Source organism: Engraulis encrasicolus, chromosome 11 (genome assembly GCF_034702125.1).
Source record: "Engraulis encrasicolus isolate BLACKSEA-1 chromosome 11, IST_EnEncr_1.0, whole genome shotgun sequence".
Taxonomy (NCBI): domain Eukaryota; kingdom Metazoa; phylum Chordata; class Actinopteri; order Clupeiformes; family Engraulidae; genus Engraulis; species Engraulis encrasicolus.
The window spans coordinates 39,650,312-39,670,994 of record NC_085867.1 but is presented as its reverse complement, the minus strand read 5'-3'; the positions used below and the strand labels follow the sequence as shown (position 1 = coordinate 39,670,994).

General features: G+C 42.8%; 1 protein-coding gene across 1 annotated transcript; it reads right to left on the bottom strand.

Moving 5' to 3' along the window:
• Positions 1-2,205: 2,205 nt before the first annotated feature.
• wdr91 (WD repeat domain 91) lies at positions 2,206-20,594 on the bottom strand. Its single transcript, XM_063210585.1, has 16 exons — positions 20,561-20,594; positions 20,059-20,189; positions 19,715-19,894; positions 16,709-16,915; positions 16,266-16,349; positions 15,454-15,560; positions 12,762-12,927; positions 12,215-12,388; positions 11,651-11,835; positions 10,445-10,595; positions 9,962-10,056; positions 9,266-9,425; positions 8,417-8,525; positions 7,550-7,662; positions 3,554-3,751; positions 2,206-2,880 (listed from the first exon to the last, which is right to left on the bottom strand). The coding sequence occupies exons 2-16, from the start codon at positions 20,179-20,181 to the stop codon at positions 2,716-2,718; spliced, it is 2,217 nt and encodes a 738-aa protein (XP_063066655.1). The 5' UTR covers positions 20,182-20,189; positions 20,561-20,594; the 3' UTR covers positions 2,206-2,715.
• Between the last annotated feature and the right edge of the window lie 89 nt (positions 20,595-20,683).

Below are 20,683 nucleotides of genomic sequence, written 5' to 3'. Positions count from 1 at the left end.
ACCTCATTTTTACTATATTAAAGCAATGACCAGACCCGTTCAAAAGATCTGATATTAAAGGGACACTGTGCAGGAAATGGTCAAAAAAGGTACTGCAACTATGCTGCTCATTGGAACTGGGCTCCCTATCGCCAAATTTGATCTTCACATGAAAGTTTACTAAGTAATAAACAAATATTAACTAGTATGGTCCAATTACAGTCATTTTTGCAGCTAAAAATGGCTATTTTTAGGAAATTCAAAATGGCGGACCATGGAGAAGATCCCCCTTTTCATGTATGAAAAGTGCAATTTTTCCAGTCATAATGAATACTTAGAATTTGATGGTGGTGGTAAGTATTGATGAAAAAGGTAACATTAGTGATTGGGCAGCATGAATTCTGGAAATGAACAACTAAAAATCTCATACAGTGTCCCTTTAAGATCATGGCTCTGCTGAAAAAGTCGCTGCATACATGAAGTTACCGCAATATCTCTTCACCCCTGCTGATGTGTCGCACAGTGCATTTTGGTCTTTGTTTTACTAATCTGGTTAACTAAGAAGGTTATCTTGTTGAACGTTGTAAGAACAAGTTCTGTAAGATGTACGTAGCTTCATTGATTAAAAACATAATTGTAATTCTGGATAAAGTTGCACCATATCAAATATTTAACTGTACATGTTAACCTATTAACTGACATGGTAATTTATTTTGCAACACATTGATCAGACGGCTTGCTCTCTGTCTATTCTGTCGCACACGCTCGCTCACTTCTCCCAGTCAGGAATCTTAATTAAATTTTGCATTGAACTATTGCTGCTTCGTGATGCTAATTAAGGAGTAGGGGTGAGAAGAGGAGCAGGCAAGTGGGATGAAAAGAGGGTGTGAGAAAAAGCAGAGAAACGAGACAATCGTGATGATGGGGGTGCCTGGAGATGAAGTCAAGATAGAAAGAAATGGAGAGTGAAAGAGAGAGATGAGAAGGACTAAGAGGGGAAAAGGTGACAAAAAAGTGACTCAGCCGTTACTGAACCAACTGCCGTCGAGATGCCTGGTCGATCACCACCTCCCACCTCCGCCTTCATGCCTGTGCGTCAGTGCCAAACTGTAAAAAGTTCTCATGACCTTAAAAGTGCCCTTACACCAGAACACTGTGGATAACATTCTGACTAAGGATCTGATACATTCTTACAAAGTTAAACTTGGGAAATTCTTTCATACACAGTACTGTACTTGCGCCAATGAAGACCACTCTTCATGTATAAATGCATGCTGTGTGCACTGGGAGTGCACAGAGATGCTGTGAAAGTCTGCCTCAAATGTTTTTTTCTCCCTTCCGAATGGTTTTTGTATGGAAGCTCCATTCCTTTCTACTTTGGTGTTTAGGGAGTACTCTGCATGCCTGCCTGCCTGCCTGCCTGCCTGCCTGCCTGTCTGCCTGCCTGCCTGCCTGCCTGCCTGCCTGCCTGCCTGCCTGCATGCCTGCCTGCCTGCCTGCCTGCCTGCCTGGTGTGTTATATTTGACTCTGTGGAGTCTAATTAATGTACTATGAATAATTAATAACGAGTATTAACAGCAGAGGTATAATCTCTAGACAATCCTTAGGGGTGTATTGCTGTTTGCATTGTAAAGGCTGCAATAAATAGGTCTAATGGTATTGAACAGCGAGGATGTTTCCCTATAGACAACTGTTAGACAGGGCAAAATGGGAAACTGTTACATGATGCAAAACAGGTATGTTGTCTGTCTTCAATTGTAAGGCTCGCTAACTTTCAAACCCCATGGCAACCATTTTCATTTCAGCAGACAGCAAATCCCAAACACTATGCATGCTTGCAAATTAATCGAGCTGTGTGAGAGTGCAACAGTAAGATACATAGGGTGCATTCCAATATGCAGACTCCCGTCCTCCACTTATGCTTGTGGTCTCGCCCCACCTCCTGGCCTCGCCTCTGTGGAGAAAACAATAAAGCTTCCCGGCTGTCAGCCTAGCCTTGTTTACAACTTTTGGGGGACAGTTTTTCATTCACCATCCCAAGTGCAAATGAGAAAATGGCATTAAAATTGTGCTTTTGCAAGATATTGAATTAATTTCCCTTCGCCAGTGACATCATCATGAGGTCACATTGCTGGCAAGGGAGTACGGGAGTCTGCATATTGGAATCCACCCATAGCCAATGTTGAAAAGGGAGGATAAAAAGGAGATGAAACGATTCCGATTGGTCCACTTGAATTCCTCCTTTAATGCCTTCTACTGCAGGCAGGGTCCACCAACACCGCCGCCACTACCACCAGCATGACTAATAACACTGGAGCAGCTACACACAGAGCACCAAGGGCTGATCAAACACTCTGCTCTAGGAGAGATGATTGCGATCAGACAGACGAGATAGAAAGAGTTTAGTATGACCTAGATATGTGAGCACCAAATATCCGACTAATCATTGCCACGCTGCATTACTCTTGTGGAAGAAAAACATCTCAAATAGTAGCCTGGAGCTGTTTTTGTCCACACCACCAGGGCACAGGTGTCAAGACAAGGCAGGTCAAGTCCTCAGGACCAGGGTCACTGACAGCACTGGTGGGGCCCGGGACAAAGCCATCTGAACCCCCTCACCCCTCCATCAATATACAGTATACTGTAAAATGTAATGTCCAATTCTGGGCTCCTCCTCTCCCTGGGCCTGGGACAACTGACCCTATTGCCCTCCGCCGCCTCGTCAGCTTAACTGCTCAGGACTTCTGGGCCAGCAGCGTGCTGAGTTTGATCTTGCCGTCCATGGAGGCGGTGAGGCAGGTGCCACAGTCCACAGCTGAGCACCAGTCCACGGTCACCACCGGGGCCTTGTGCCCCCCCAGGGCCAGCACGCTCTCCAGACCTGACTCCCCCTTGTTCAGCTGCAGAGAGAGAGAGAGAGAGAGAGAGAGAGAGAGAGAGAGAGGATTAATGTATTGGTTGATAGGGAGGGGAGGGGAGTGTGTGTGTGTGTGTGGGGGGGGGGGGGGGGGGTTGAAAGAGAGGATCGGTGGAAGAGAGAGAGAGGATAGGTGGGAGAGGGGAGGAAAGGAAAGGGGAATGGATGGATGTTTACTTATCACATAGCTTTAGAATCAAAGTCATGCCCGGAAGACATAGCAGAGGAAGGAAACTGTAATGTACTAGCCTAGAAATCTGGACGCCCCTCGCTAGGCTAGTAATGTACACATTTGTGCATTTTAAACGCATGTTATGCAACGATATGAGTATGGTCACCGGGTTCATGTTCATGAGTACACACGCGCACGCACACACACACACACACACACACACACACACACACACACACACACACACACACACACACACACACACAATGATGCAGCTATAGTAAGGGCTACTGACACATGTTTGAGAAAGCACCACCCAACAAGCATGCGAATAAGTAAGTTACACAGACAGCACCAACAAAACCGAACACAATCATGTTTGCACTGTAGAATTGCAATTATATTTTCTTGTCAATAAAAAAAGTGTTAAATCCTTAATGTGTAGTACTACATTTTCTATTGGAAGAGCTTGTAAATACATTACCCTGTAGATGAGCCCTCCGTTGTTGGAGCAGGTGAGGACGTGGTGGCCCTCGGAGTCGAAGGCGAAGAGGCGTCCACGGGGCACCTGCACCTGCTTGTAGCCGCTGTAGCCCGACAGCACGAAGGGTCCCGTGGCATCCTGCGGTAGCGAGTACTCCGACTGCTTCACGCCACTGCGGTGGATGTTCCACTGGATGAACTGCAGTTACCATGGCCACAGAGGAAAAACAAGAGAGATTGTGTGTTATAAGGTGCTGGGGGCTGACCATGTAATACATGGGCAAACAGTCAGTTATGGGCAGTCATGGTGTAACGGTTAGGGCGTTGGATTGTAGACCACAGTGTTGCCGGTTCACCCTTGCAAATCCCTTCCTCACTCCATGGCTGAAGTGCCCTTGAGCAAGGCACTTACTGTATCAACAACACTGCTCCAGGGACTGTCACCAGTATATATATGCCCATTACATGAGGACCCAGGTTCGAGTTGGGCCTGGGTCATTTACCAACCCAATCTCTCTGTCTCTCCCACTTGTTTTCTCTCTCCCACTTGGGGGGCAGAGAGATGGGTAATTTCATGTGAAATCAGACACTTTGAGGCCCGACCGACACAGATTTTAATAAAACTTAGTGTGCCTTTTTCGTGGCAAGGTAAAACCCCACTGGATTTGCATCAATCTGCCACTAATATTAAGGGAGACATTGATTGAGAAAGTTTTAATTAAGAGTGTAGGACACTATCCATTCATCCTTGATTATGTCTGCCGATTTAAGTCACAAAGAGATGGCTTTGATGTTGTTTGAAGGCTCTATACTGGCTCTACAAATTACACACACAACAACATACAATAATTATCCGAGTATGAATTATGACATGCTTACATATTAAGAGTTGAATATCAAAAAAGCTCTATTCTAATATGGCCAATATCTCTCCTAAACCTAGCCAACAATTACATGAAAAACACCTGAAAACATGGTGTTTGGTTATTGAGTCATTTCAGAGATAATTTGACTTTAATGTTGAAATGAGTTGTAATAAAGTGGTAATAGAGTAGTGTTAGGGAAGAGGGGCCCATGAGTACTCCACCCAAAATGCTAATGCTAATTCTAGTTCTGCAGCCAGGGCCGGATTAACGCACAGGCTAGATATGGCTGCAGCCTAGGGGCCCCCACCTGCCAGGGGGCCCCTGATTGGCCAATAGTGAAAAATTGCAGAATTCTGACAAGATGGAAAACCTGAAATTTGTATCTGTCGTGTAGAGTACAGTTGGTAGACATACAGTGCCCTCCATTATTATTGGCACCCCTGGTTGAGATGTGTTTTTTAGCTTCCAATTATTATTATTTTTCTCTAAATAATATGGGACCTTAATGGAAAAAAGAGAAAAATCCAACCTTCAATACAAGTGCATTTATTCAGTGGGGAAAAAAATCCCACATAAAGAAATAATTATTTGACATCAAATAATGTGTGTCACAATTATTAGCACCCCTGTTGTTAATATTTTGTACAACCCCCTTTTGCCAACAAAACAGCACCTAATCTTCTCCTATAATGTTTCACAAGATGGGAAAAGACAGAAAGAGGGATCTTCAGCCATTCCTCTTTGCAGAATCTCTCTAAATCATCCAGAGACCTGGGTCCTCTCCTCTGTACTCTCCTCTTCAGCTCACCCCACAGGTTCTCAATGGGGTTGAGGTCTGGGGACTGAGATGGCCATGGGAGGAGCTTGATTTTGTGTCTGGTTAACCATTTCTGTGTAGATTTGGCCATATGTTTAGGGTCATTGTCTTGCTGAAAGACCCAGTGACGACCCATCTTCAGCTTTTTGGCAGAGGGCAACAGATTTTGATTTAAAATGTCCTGGTATTTCAAAGCATTCATGATGCCATGCACCCTAACAAGCTTCCCAGGGCCTTTGGAAGCGAAACAGCCCCACAGCATCACTGACCCACCCCCATACTTCACAGTGGGTATGAGGTGCTTTTCAGCATGCGCATCTTTCGTGGCACGCCAGACCCACTTGCCAAAAAGCTCAATCTTGGTCTCATCTGACCAAAGGACACGGTCCCAGTTGAAGCCCCAATACCGCTTGGCGAACTCCAGACGTTTGCGTTTATGACTGTGAGTGAGGAAAGGTTTTCTCCGTGCATGCCTCCCAAACAGCGCCTGATGGTTGATTTGGATACTTTGTGACCCCAGGATGATACCATTTGTTGTAATTATGTAACAGTGAGCTTTGGAGATATTTTGATTTCTCTTACCATCCTCCTCACTGTGCGTGGTGGCAAAATAAACTTGGGTCCTCGTCCAGGCTTGTTTACCACTGTTCCAGTTGTTTTGAACTTCTTAATTATTCATCTCACAGTAGATATGGGCAGCTGCAGTTGAGTGGCAATCTTCTTGTAGCCTCTGCCTGACCTGTGAAGGTCGACGCACATCTGCCTCACTTGTATGCTGTGTTCCTTTGTCTTTCCCATGTTTAAGAGTGGATAAGAGAAATGGCCTCGGTGTCACGTCGTAGTTATACCCCAGGGAAACAGGAAGTGATGAATTACTAATTAAATGTTCCTACATACTCTGGTAAACTTTGTAAACTACTGTAGAAATGACAGAAATGCTTCAATTATATTTATTTCCTGGAAATTGTTAAGGGTGCCAATAATTGTGGAACAGGTGATTTAATGAAAAATAATTATTTTTTAGTCAGGGATTTTTTTTTTATTTTCCTACAATTCATTTGAGTTGAAGGCTACATTTTCCTAAAATTTTCAATGTGACAGTATTCTTCTGCAATAAACACTGAATTTATTTTAAGGCTTTTAACACATCTCAACCAGGGGTGCCAATAATTATGGAGGGCACTGTATTATCCTTAATTCCTTCTTCATAATTGAGACTCACTATGCAAATTTGTCACATAATTTCTCTTCTGGGGGGCCCCACAGCAACCTGTAGCCTAGGGGGCCTCTGGCCATCTTAATCCGGCTTTGTGGGCAGCCATAGCCTTTTTATGTTTTCGAAGAGTTATTCTACTCTATCGAAAAGGGGGGAACTTTTTGTTTGAGGCATCATGGCACGGTGCCTTCAGGGTGCACAACTGAGAAAGGCTCTACATCAAACGCATCTGTTCCAATAAAGAGAAAAGTTTTATATAGTAAGTCCAGGTCTCTTCCCGGTTTTTCAGAGACACAAAGAAAAAAGTTCAAACAACAGCTACAACTTTGGAGAGAGCCCTCTGGCTAATGCTCTGAACAGTTTCCCTCCCCCCCTAGAAAATCAGACAGCTGTACTGAGGGAATGAATTTCAATAGAGCGCTGATGCATATCTCAAGTCTGCATTTGTTGCCATCTTCTTTTTGCAATAACACTAAGTGAAAGTTCTGTAGTAGAATCCCCGCCCCGCTGCGCAGACCGATAAAACGCTTCTTTTTCTTCCAGAAGATCAAATAGCTCTAGGGCAGTATTGAATTTCAATAGAACACAGATACAAATCCATGTTAATTTGTTATTCTTTCTTACAATGAAATAGAGAAAGACTGTAACAGAGTATTATACCATAGCAATGAAGAGTTCCTACCTTGCTGGAAGGCAATGCTGTGCACAGCGCTAAAGCTGATGTCACACTGGGCGACTTTTTGAGCAAGACTACCATAAGATTTTATTTCGACAGTTTATCACTAGCACACTTTCATCAGGAGAGCCTGGATCAGCAGTAGACAAATGTTCTCAAATCATTTTACAGGGAAATTAGGAGCCAATCATGTCGTCACCCAGCAAAAACTAAAATAGTTGTACTGTGTGTCATCACCTTAAGATCCATACCGTATACAGGCAAAATTGGCCATGGGGATTCAGGTTTGAATTCAACCTGTGTCATTTCCCAACCTCCCCTTTCTCTCTCTCCCCGTTGTTTCCCGTCTACTCGCCTATTGAAATAACGGCATAAAACCCCAAAATCAAATCTTTCCAAAAAGTTAAAAGAAGAGTTCCCACCTTGCCGTCCTGACCGATGCTGAAGACGGTGTTCTCATCGTAGCTGAACTCCACACTGTACACCTCCCCATCGTGGCCCTTCCAGCTCATGGCACTCTCATACCGCTGCATGTCTAGCAGAGGTGGAAAAACATAGGTGCAGAAAGTAAAAACTCTTGCCACATTTTTTTGCTCCAGTAAATTGAATAAATCAACTGATCCTAATTTCCACACCTCTTACTTAAGCCATGTTGACGAGCGAATGAGTGAAATCGCCCGTGTTGAAAGCACAGGTAGATGGAAAACTTAAACGGTTTTTCCACCTCTGATGTCTAGTAAGATAGGAGTAGACAAGAGGAGCGCTAGAAACAAAGGCACTTACTCAGATACAGTGAAGTAGACAATAGGGCAGAATCCCTGTTTGAGATTGTGGATAGGCAGAAGTAGAGACAGTTTGTGTAGGCCTTATGTCCCACAGGGGATGAAGTAAGTACTGTATGAGACTGAATGCAGCTGACTGAGAGGAGAATATTACACTTTTCAACAGTCTTTGCCTCAGGAAAAAACTCTCCATCTTACAGACCTTTGATCTCTTCCTCCCAAAGACCCATCAGGGGATTAAGATCAATAGACGGCTGTTTTAAGATGCTAGTTTTTATACTATAGAATCTAACAAAAGAAGTCTGTATTGAATAAACCTAGAATAGTTATATTCTATATTGCTGTATTTTACATCATTCATATCACATCCTCATTTTTGTTAGATTTATAAGAAGGCCACGATTGTTCTTTTTTAAACTCCATCTGTCGGCACAAGATACAAAACAGCTCAATGCATATAACAAATTCAAGACAGTTCAAACAAGTTACACATTTCACATATCATACCAAAGAGACGAATCATTCCATCTGCAGCTCCGGTGACGAGCAGGTTTCCATTGTGGTTGAACGCTGTGCAATTAATGGCTACTGGTCCAGGTTCTAGAGAAAACTGAAGCTGAAGATGCGGACAAAGGAAAAAGAGTTATTATTATTACAGAAGAACATCAGAGATTATGCAGTTATTACAAATGTGTTTTACCCAAGAGTTACCCAGGGCTGTCGGGGCACATAAAACCCTGACACATAACTCATGTTGTATTATGATACATCAATAGCATGTTTTTTCACACTTTTTGACAATTGAAAAAAAAATCCGCCCAGTCCCCAGACCAGGGGGGTTGCAAGTGTCCAGGAGGAAAATGTAGTTACTGCTTTATTGCCTTTGTGGGACATCACTGATGTATGGAGCACAAGAAAAAAATACCATTCCAAACACTCCCTACATCTCATACAGATGATAAAGTTTACAACTATCCAGTCTGTTTTGTCAAGAGAAACTGCTAGTTGTTGCCTATGGCTTTGATGGGAACTCTACTGATGAGATGTGTGACCACAAGCTGCAAAGCCTCGTCACAGACACTACCCCACTCCAATTAAAAACAAGTTGCTTTGGTAGAATTCGTCCACTATTGAGTAGATTCATCTTGCTGCATGGGCAGATCATTTTGCTTCGTTTTGAGTTTATTGCCTTGACTTGAGTTAATTTGGGTCGTTTTAAGAAAACAAGAAACATTTTCTTAAAACAAGCCAAATTAACTCAAACAAGCGCAATTATCTGCCCATGCGGTAAGATAATTCTACTCAATGTTGGACTAAAACCAAGACCATTTTTGCCACCTAGTGTTTGTAGGGTACCTGCTGCTTAATGGTCTTGGTGTCCCACAGGAGCAGTTTCCCAGAGACGGGGAGTACAACACGGGGTACCGCCTCCGTCACGCTGCCTGTACGAGCCACATGGGCCGCCGCAGAACACACAAACGACGTGCCACTAGGGCTGTAGGCCAGCGACAGGATCCTGAATGAAAATCATACAGACACGCACAGAGAGGAGAGAGAGAGAGAGAGAGAGAGAGAGAGAGAGAGAGAGAGAGAGAGAGAGAGAGAGAGAGAGAGATCAGTGGTACGTTTGTCAACAGAGTCATTGCTAATAAGTAATTTGCCATTGGCAACCTACTAAGTTTCTAGCTGCTTGGCAACAATGCTTTCGCGAAATGGGACCCAGATACACATGCCTAATGATAACATAGGTGTCAATCCAGGGTTCAGAAAGTAAATATCTTGCCAATAATGTAATCCAACCGGAGCAGCTGACCATTATGAGAACTCTAGACACATAGATAAGCCTTTCAGTGAATTCACCAGTGTTAAAAAGAAAATGTGGCAGCGATTTCATTTACGGAACCCAGGATTAAAACCTCCGCATAATAGTAATACTACTAACAATAATAATCACCATTACCACAAGAAGAAGAGAAACAATGGCAACAATAATGAAGATGATAACAATAAAAGAAATCTTATTTAACACTGCGGTGCGGTGCGGTGCATTACCGTGGGTGTGCTTCATCAATCTGCATCTCGTAGAGGTTCTTCTTGGCGTCTGTGTCGTACAGACGAACGGTACCCACTCCACTCCCCAGCAGCAACTAATGAAAGAGAGGACAGAAACTCTTCATGGCTGTTCGATATCCCATACACACTGCACTACTGTACAAGGACCTGTCTCCAATAACTACAAGACGTGTAAAAGAGGGCTATAGTTAAGGTGAACTCACTGCTATAATACATTACACTTACACTTTATACCGCTTATAATTGGACCTGATTGACAATAGAATAGAATAGAATAGAATAGAATAGAATAGAATAGAATAGAATAGAATAGGATAGAATAGAATAGAATAGAATAGAATAGAATGATAAGTGGTTGGTCATAGGCCCACCTCAGCCCAGTCGTGGCTATACTTTTGAATAACAAATAAAAACTGCACTATAAAACAGTGTGCAGCCTTAAACTGTTGGTAATCTTTTTACCAGTCTGTCAGGTTTGGTGGCCCACTCCAGTGACAGCAGCGGTGACTTGGACATGATGGTGGCTTTCGTCTGCATCATGGGGTTGAAGGACCAGACTTTAATGACACCATCCACATCCAGACTGGCCACTCTCCTCCCCGAGCTGTCCACTCTGCACAGAAAGAAAAAGTAGATGATATCATGACCATGTGTTCCAGTTAAAAAAGTGCAGGTTTTGATTAGTGTTCTTGCGAGGCTACCCGTATAAAGCAGAATTAAAAGGTTTCCTAGTCACTTGGTTATAAAGCAATAAACCAAAGAGAAAGCATAAATGCTATTTTTTTTATTCTCTCTCATGATGAGAGCTCTGTCAATCGCTAAGTGTATTGCACTGTAGTGCAGTGTACCGAGATGATGGTTGTGGTGGGTAATGGTGGGTGTATTGTATATTAATAATAGGTTTGTAGAGAGTTACTTGTGCACAATCCCTGGTGCTGAACAAAAATATTACGTACTCTTTGAAAAAAGGTTCGCACACTTCTTTGGATTTTTTCTTCTTTCTTCAGATCTGAGGAAGACCGAGAGGTCGAAACGTCATTGCCAATGAATGAATGAATAAAAAGAAGAAAAAATAACTTGAAGAAGAAAAAATCCAAAAGGAGTTTGCGAACCTTTTAAAAAAATATTAATAATAGGTACCTCATCCTGACAACACACATTCTAAGAAATCCAAGTACACAAGTCAGCCAGCAGGAGTCAAGAAAACCAAAATGGCCCCTGCAGTAGGGTAGGGCAGTAGTGGTGAATGTGGAGTAATGTAGTGTAATGAGATAATGATGCTGATGGAGGGTTGTGGGTAGGTACCACAGATGGGACAGAGTCACTAACTTCCAAGTCACAAGTAAGTCTCAAGTCTTTCCAATCAAGTCCCAATCAAATCACAAGTTAAGACACATTTGACCAAGTCAAGTCCAAGTCCAAATCGTACCAAAGCCAAGTCAAGGAAAGTGTATAGAAGTGTAATGAAATGACGCCTAGGGAGGCCCTGCCGTGGCTGACCCGGGTCCTGTCATAAATAAAGTAAAAAAAAAGACCAAAAAAATACATTTAAAAAAAAGAAAAAAAGAAGAAGAAATGGTACTGCTCGCCATGCACTTTTTTACTTTTTACTCTAGTGTAATGTAGTGAGATGATGCTCCTGGTGGATTGTGGGTAGTAGGTTCTCACCTGCAGTGCATGATGGAGGAGTGGTGTTCGGCGTACTCTTCCTGACTCAACTTGATGAACGGCTGCTCCATGGCTGCGCCGATGTCCGAGCTGGCCCGCGCCTGATTGGTCGGAGAGTCCGACGGCTCGCCCACCGTGTCGGCGTGGGGCTCAGAGTCAGAGCTCTCTCCTTTCCTCTCCACGGTCTGGTGGGGCGAAAAATGTGGCGGAAAAAGACGCAAAAGAGGATATTGAAAGCAAAACAAGACCTGGATACATACTTGTTGAGCGACTTCTGAGATGCTGACCCACTTACAGGAGACATGCAAGACTCATCTCTAAAACGCACTCTCTTAAAAAGTACACAGTTCCACAAAATGCAAAAAAATATAAATTATATTTAAATGCATAGAGTGAATTAAATAGGTGCCGCTGTATATACACTATGTATGTCTAACAAAACCGTAAAGTTCCAAATCAAGTGGGTACGAGTATGTGTGTGTGTGTGTGTGCGCGTGTGTGTGTGTGTGTTAATGCCGTTTTCCTTTCATGCCACACTTCCAGAGCTGAGAGGTACGTGCACACCTGCTGGGTGGGCTTGGAGAAGAGCTCCTTCCTCTCCTTCTCGTGGTCCTGATGCCTCCTCTGCCTGGACACGCCTGTTGACGACGACGACGACGACTCCACCATCACCCCCGGAGGGGGCACCGCCATCTTGGGCTCCCGGACGCTCGGAGTCGGCTCTTTAGTCTTTACAACCTACATAGGTGTGAATGGTGACAAGTAAGTACGTGGCAAAACACAACAAAAAATTCAATTAGATATTTGCATCAATTACTTTTTTGTGTGTCTTTTTCAGCTTCCTCTTCCTACTAATGAGGTTAATGGAATAGAACATTGGGGCATTTTTTTTAATAACACCTTAGTCTGGTCATCACTAGAACATGTGATGCAGTAGAGAGGGGGGGGGGTCTGCCAAGTGCCTCTTTTCAAACAAAAACAAAGACGGAAGAAAAACAGTCTTTCCAGACTTCAGCTGTCCTGAGGGAACGCTTTAAGTTCAGCGCCTCAAGCTGCCGTCCCCAACAACAACAGGGGCTTTCATGTCTCCGGGAAAAGCATATGGGCTCACATGATTGGCTGCCGTGTCCTTCCTGCCCACGGAGGACTGCGTTGGCGAGGACCCAGATGCTTGGGGCGTCCTGGCAGGTGCCCGTTTTCCTTGGGGGAGGAATGTGGAGAAGAAATTGCGCGAGGGGGTAACAAGGTTGGCTGGACGCTGGCTGGACACCAGGTCTCTGTGTGTTGCAAGACAGAAGACACCAGACAAAACCACACACAAACACACACACACACACACACACACACACACACACACACACACACACACACACACACACACACACACACACACACACACACACACACACACACACACATACACACACAAACACACACACACACACAAACACAAACACACACACACACACTTCAATTATTTCGATCCCTCAGAACACACACACACACACACACACACACAGTGAAAGAGACACAGACAGACACAGAAAGACAGACAGACAGACAGACACACCGACACCGACACACACGCACACACACACACGCACAACTTCCTCAGTGAAAACAACCCCAAGTTAATTAAATCACCCTCCCCCACCCCCCCTTTCCTCTGAGACACTGGGCCATTGTGGAAGTAGGCGGAAGTCACGCTGTTATGGGGAAGAAAGGATGAGGGGTCTAGTGATAGAAGTCTTTTCTCTCTGATGAAGTTGTCCACACAGCTTTTCCCCAAAGTGAGTATTCTGTACTAGCCCGAAGTTTCTTTTAGCCACATGTAGACTTTTTGTAGAATGTATACTGATTTAGATAACATAACACTGTTGCATTTCTCTAGCAAAATATTAACATGAAGACAGGCTCGGCTAATTATGGATTCGTTTACTTAACTAGCAGTGACGTGAAGTTGTTTGCTTTACTTCCCATGTCCTTTTTCTCCCTCTTCCATTGGCTCAGGGAAACGATACACAAACCACTTCCAGGTCACGACCGGGTCAAATCATCACACGTTTGGACGAGAGCTTTACAGATATGAGTGAAATGTGGCATGCTAAATTGAATCATGTGTAATCTTGTGAAGCAACACATGTCATGTGATTTCTCTAGCAAAATATTATCTTGAATCACTACTGGAGTTAATTTTGAACTATTTGGAGTTCAACTTATGTACAGTATCATTCACTCTTATAAAATGTGGGTCTTTTTTATTTTGTTTTCAGCTGAACATACAACTTAGCTGTTGTCCTTCATGTTAAATGAAAATAAATTAGTCAGTAAAAAGCATAGTTATATTAAATTGGCTGAGAATTTAGAGAGGGCTTATACAGTAATGCAATAGTGTATGAATTTTGCAAGGCACTCTAGGCACACTGAAAAATGTTTTAAAGTAACAAATTACAAACAGTTAATATTCATATTGCGCATTCATTATCTCTAATTATTTAATAAAAACTTCTGTACACACACACACACACACACACACACACACACACACACACACACACACACACACACACACACACACACACTCACACTCACACTCACACTCACACTCACACTCACACTCACACTCACACACAAGTAAACTCAAAGCCCTTCGAATAAAATCAATCTTTGATAGCCCAAGCCACATACAATCTCAGCACTGCAAGTATCTTGTATTAAATATATTAAATCAGCATGGGAAAGGCCACTGAAGTCAGTTTAAATCAGTTGAAATGTCCAACCCGTTTACGATCTCAATCAGACTTGGCCTTCTGAGGAGGAGTGTGCCCTGGGGCTTAGTTGCTTCACAAAGATATACCACCTTAATTTCCCTGGTCATTGGCCCTGTCTGGCTTTGACAGTCTCAGTGTGCACCTAAATAACACTCGCAAACAGGAGCATTATGTGATATCAGCATTGCACCCCCGCCGCCCCTCATGCTGATTGCACACTATGATTTGTTAGGCACCTCCTGCAGGCGACCCAAAACACTGTGGACGGACACAGACAGACAGACAGACAGACAGACAGACAGACAGACAGACAGACAGACAGACAGACAGACAGACAGACAGACAGACAGACAGTATTACAATGCCTGGCCCAACCCGCTTCAGGGGTACCTGGTAAAAATAAGCGCTTTCATCTTCACCTAGAGTAATTCCCAATAATCATTTCTTCATTCGACTTGATTTCAGGAAAGCAATCTGTACTCTGCACACATTAAACACTGAGTGACAAACAACGAATAGTAACACCAAAGAAATCACACCTTCTCATTGGACTCAACAATTCAGACGAATTGTTTATTTTTTTGTCCTACGTGATTTTTTTATGTAGCTGTATCATGTGCAGACTGTCTACGAAAAAGTTAGTTGTATGTTAATAAAAATGTTACCAAATAAATCACACTTTCTCAATGGATTCAACAATTTAGTCCAAATTGTTTGTTTGTCCTAAGTGATTATTATGTAGCTGTACCATGTATGAATTGACTACCAAAAAGTTAGCTGTATATTAATAAATATGTTACCGCTGCTCCTTTTTGTTGCATAAAGGCAACCAATTCCTGTTTTAACACCTTTAAATGCAAGATCAAAACATTTTAAATAACCCCAACCCGTAAAAAAAGTTTTAAATAATCCAAGCCCATAACAATGTGATAAATAATCCCAACCCATTGCAAAATTCGAAATAACCCCAACCCATTCCAACGTTTTTAAATAACCCAATGGACCAGTCCAGTTTTAAAAGTCAGTCCTCACAGCTCTGTGTCTCCGAGTCGGTCCATGTGTTGAACGTAAGCTGGAAGCCTGTGGTGAATGATCTCTTCGCCCCTCTTCGGGTGTGAATCTCCTTGCATCGCAAATAACTAGGGAGTCAAATAGAAAAACATAATCAGCAAAAAAAAAAAAAAAAATCCATCCTGCGGTCCAAACTCATATCATGCATGTAAGAGGACCCTTATATATGTCTTAAAAATCTATGTGATGGCTAATACAACTAGTAGATCATATCCAAAATGTTCAAAAAAAAATCTGCACACTGGGTAAACCCTTCCGCTGTTTTTAGCATCACTGTCTAAGTGACCATTGTTCAGACTGAGAAATCTCAGATCAAAAAATCTGAACTATATGTGTCAGGGCCATGAAACTGAATCTGAAGGGGCATTTGATGTTTCCAGCTGGAATTAATCATTTGTGTAACACATCAACAAGAACCAAATCATTTAAAAAACAAAGTTCTAAGGGTGGCTGAGATGTCCGATATCTGAAAACCTGAAAATGCTGCCCCGCCCCCTGGAGTGCTGTACCATTGCAATGGGGACGCGGGCTAGATTCCAACCCGATCGCGTTGCGATCAAAATTCTACTGCCCCATGCACTCCACAGAGAAGCACGGCCAGACTACAGTAGTGGAGCCAATCCTTTGGCGGAACTACATAGGATGGCTCACGAGGCTAATCTCTCTCTCTCTCTCTCATCTTGTTTCCTGTCTCTCTCTCTTACTCCTGACTGAATAATAAAGGTGTAATAGCCCCCCCCCCACCGAAATGTCTACCACTGTATGTGTCTCACAATTTGTCGGAGTGTGTCATTCTCTTCTTGCAGTCCGGTTGTCCTCTGCATCTCCGCATCGAAGCTCAGGAGCACTGGAAGGGGTGGCACGGTTAAGGAAAGACATTTTTAACATTTTCTTACCTGCGTTCTAATCCCACTGTACTCAAATCACCACAAACCACCACTGTCTTTTTCTAACAGTAAAAACAATATAACAATCGCTACTACCTATATGTGAGCATTATCTGTGTGCTATTCAAAAGAACCATTTTGGGTGGGTGGAAGGAGGGCACATGGATGTTTTAAAACCTGTTAAAAACTGTTTTATGTGGTTATGCTTTGGAAATGAATGAGAAAAGAGAACCATTCTAGAATCAAAACAACAACAAAAACTCCACCAAATATGTTTGGCCGCATTTGTGCTTGAAATTGGAAAAAAAAAACCAATCTGCAAGGATATGCATGCACTGAAAGAGCACGCTGAGGAAGTTGTGCAGTGAGACCAGGAAGGTGTCGGCCCACTGGCGGGAGAAGTAGGAGGCGAAGACCTGGTTCTGCTCGGGGTTGGGGATGAAGGGCAGGATGAACCAATCCCGCCACTCCACCTGGCCCTGCAGCTCCGGGGCCTGCTTCTGGAAGAACTCCTGCGTCTTCTCAACATTCTTTGTCTACGGGCGGAGGACAGAACAGAATAGAGTAGAATTGAATAGAATGGAGTGGAATAGACAGAATAGATTATGTGGAGTTCTGTCAGAACCATTTCAGTCAAGAAACACAAGAGAAGAATATAAATGGAATTTCTTTTATTGAAATTATGAATTACATTTGGCGGTATAGCTCTGTTCGGAGGAACCCCCCTATTTCCATGAGCAGCATGGAAAAGCATTTAGTCAGGGGGCAGCAGCAGTTTAGGGAATTCTCACCCCAGCAGGACAGGGCGAGAGATAACCCCCCATGAACAGAGCCAAGCGACGTGACAAGAGAACATGTCACATCATACACGACAAGGTGGAGCAGGGGAGGTGGTGGGTAGCAAAAACCGAGCAGCATACAGTTGAGGGGAAGTGGATAGAATTTAAAAGGCGTGCCGAAGCCGTGTGGCCAATCGCTAGGGAAGAAAGATTATCAGCTGAGAGAATGCACCTGGATCAATTAGGAATTAATTAGATGAAGGGGAGGGCAGCAAGCTTCTTGACTACCATGGCCTGGCCAGAACTGACGTTAGTACTTTAATTTATTTCAGCGCAGAGATTTAAAAGGTATATGGGTGGTTGACGTTGAAGGGCGTAACGCCAAAAAAAAAAAAAAGTTTTTCAAATTCCTGAAAAAAATGATGGAAAAAAATTGGAAAAAAATAGAAAAAAATAAAGCACTTAGTGGTCTGTGGAATTTCACCTTATTTTTGCCATTTTTGGGAAAATGTGTCCTGCATCAACACATAGCATAGGCATGTCACACCGCAGGAAAATGGAGTCACACCACAGGGAATTCACTGCATTACGGCCATTTTAATCCTTTTGTATACATGACTGACATCTGAGCTCATGCTAACTTGATAATGATATTGTGTTTAATCTTAATATGTGTTTTCATTAAGAAAAATTTTTTTTTTTCCTCCTATAAGAGCAGTCACACCACAGGACACCATAAAATGAACCTAAGCATTGCGTGACAGAAAGATTGCAATATAAAGACATATTAAGAGGTTAAGAGTCACCTTAAACTTCCACAGCACTCTCCAATAACTGAGGTACTGACTGGTTAGGAGCCAGTCTTTAAGACCCTTGTAGTTGGCCTTGCAGCTGCCCATTCACAAACATTGACATACATGTCACCCCACAGGACGCGATTTGTGTTACGAAATTGAATTTGTAGTTAATATTACTGTCTTGAGTTCTTTCCACATTCGCATATCTTAATCTAAAGTTAAAGGGACAGTTTGGTCAATTTCAACATGCAGTTGTAATGCTCACACTACCCTGGACTTGTCAGTGCCTGAGATTTCTTCTTCTTCTTCTTCAGCCGTTTCCGAGATCCTGGTCATTGTAATGGGGGCAGCTCTTTGTTTACATTTCAAAAAAACATTTTTATTTATTCCCAAAAACATCCAAAAGGTTATAAAACATCAGCAGACAACTAGCAAACAGCAGTACCTTTTGGGAAAATATTTGGAGTTGGCCTATGTTTCATTTTTTAAAAATGTAAACAAACGCTGCCCCCATTAGAATTGCTCATATCTCGGAAAGGGCTGAGCCGAAAAATGTGGCATCACCAGGTACTGACAAGTCAAGGGTAGCGTGAGCAATACAACTGCATGTTGAAATTGACCAAACTGTCCCTTTAAGATTTATGCAATCATGCCAAATGCTTCATACAATATTCAAAATGTTGTTGGTTAATATATATATATATTATTATATATTGTTTCATTAATGTTACAGTCACACCGCAGGAAATTTGACATATAAACCTTTACATAAATCTTAACAAAAATGTTTCTTCTCATCTAAGACTAATATGAAACATAATGTACCACATCTTCTTTCATTGACATTTGTTTTTTAAAGGAAAATAACAGTTTTGTAGGTTTTTAACCAATGTTACGAAAAAACAAGGCGTCACGTCTCCCACCCATATACGGGCAAATTATGTTATTTCGGGCTTAGACGTCAGGTGGTACAAAAATCCATGTAATTGTGGCATTCGCTGTGGTTGCACTACCCTGGCGTGTGCTACCACTTAAACGTCATTGACCCATACAACACTGAGGGATATTTTTTAATAGCATAAAACACAGTACGGAAGAATAGAGTAAATAAGTATTCAGCAGAAGAGTTGGTAGAGCGCTACTAGTGTCCCTCAAAACAAACTGGTGCTCTTGGAAGGGGTTCAATGTTCAAAAAAGACAGAAGGAAAAAATCCTTGGTCCAGCCAGGCACATCAGTTGGTTAATGTGGTAAAAAAAAAAAAAAAAAAAAACTTTACCTAAGGGCAAATGCATTAAAAAACACCAAAGTGCCTGGACCAAGGATTTTTTCCTTCAGTCTTTTTAGAATAAATAACTACTTGTGAAACAAAAAAGAGAGAGAATAACCATAGACATCATGGCAAACCTCCCAACTGACCTTTCACCACCTTGTCATGATATGCACCCCTCTGGGGGGTGCTTTGGTACACTATGCTATGACCCATGGCATGCATGGGCAACAGCCCAGGTTCGAGTCCAGACTGGGCACTTTCCAAACGCTATCTCATCACCCTCCCCATCATCCCATCTACTCTTCACTTGCTCTATCAACTAATGGCAGGAAAAGGCCCAGGAACATACACTTTTAGAGATGCACCTGTTCCTTTGTTCACACCACAAGCAGATGGCTGTCACTTATGCCATATAAGACAAAAGCCTTTCTTCTCAAAAATATGTTTTGCATCCCTTTCTTTGATGATAGCACACACAACCCAATCACCTGGACCGTGTAGACTACGTAGTATCTGAAGAGGCTGGTTCTGAGTTTGTTGACAGTGGGCCTGTATATGTCCTCCAGGCGACAGAAGAGGCGGCGGTCCAGATAGGCCCAGTATTCCTTCAGTCCCACCAGGTCATAGTTCTGGATGAAGAGCTGGAGCTGCTCAATAATCTTGTCAACCTAAAAGGAAATATTGTTGTTTATTTTTGTTTGTCTATTTGTTTTGTCTTCATGCAACTACATCAGCTGACAAGGTGTGGAAATATACCATCAATCACATGGTCTGTTGAGTAGGCCTACACCTATAATAATGTATTTCTATTCAACAATGTCATGATACATACACGAAATCCCTTTTCTTTGTCCACTTTTATTTCATTGTCGAGGTGCTTCAGGGTGCTTGTAAACCCGCGGTACAAAAGGTACTCCCTCACCAAATCGTCAGTTCTCTCCACGGCCGATGCCATCTTGGCCGCTGTGCAAGAGAGGGAAAGGGAAAATGGCACATGTTGTCAAATGTCACACTGTCTTGTACAGAACAAAACAGATAATTAGGGAGGGAATGCAAATTCAGTCAGCGGTTCAGTCTAACCATACACAGTCAATAGAACGTAAATTTGGTTAACAAAGTAGGCCACTGTTGCACATTCACCGCTCTGCATTCATTGTTGTGGTTATCTGCCAAGTCAGCCAAGAAGATTAGCCACGGCTCTCTCATTTCTTGAGAAATAAGGGAAGAGTGGAGAGCTGATGTGTTCATATTTGTAGTATGCATACACATTTAGACCAATGTTTCTTTTCTTTGCGTTCTGAGGCTGCGTTTTTATACATGTTCTGCTAACTTACCTTCAGCGAGCTTCTGAAGGAACTTCCTGTTTTCCTGTCGTGACCGTCATGTGATCCTCTATCAAAGTCACGTGGGATGTAGATACGTCTCTAGTCGGGTGGGGGTGCTCTAGTGACATGTTG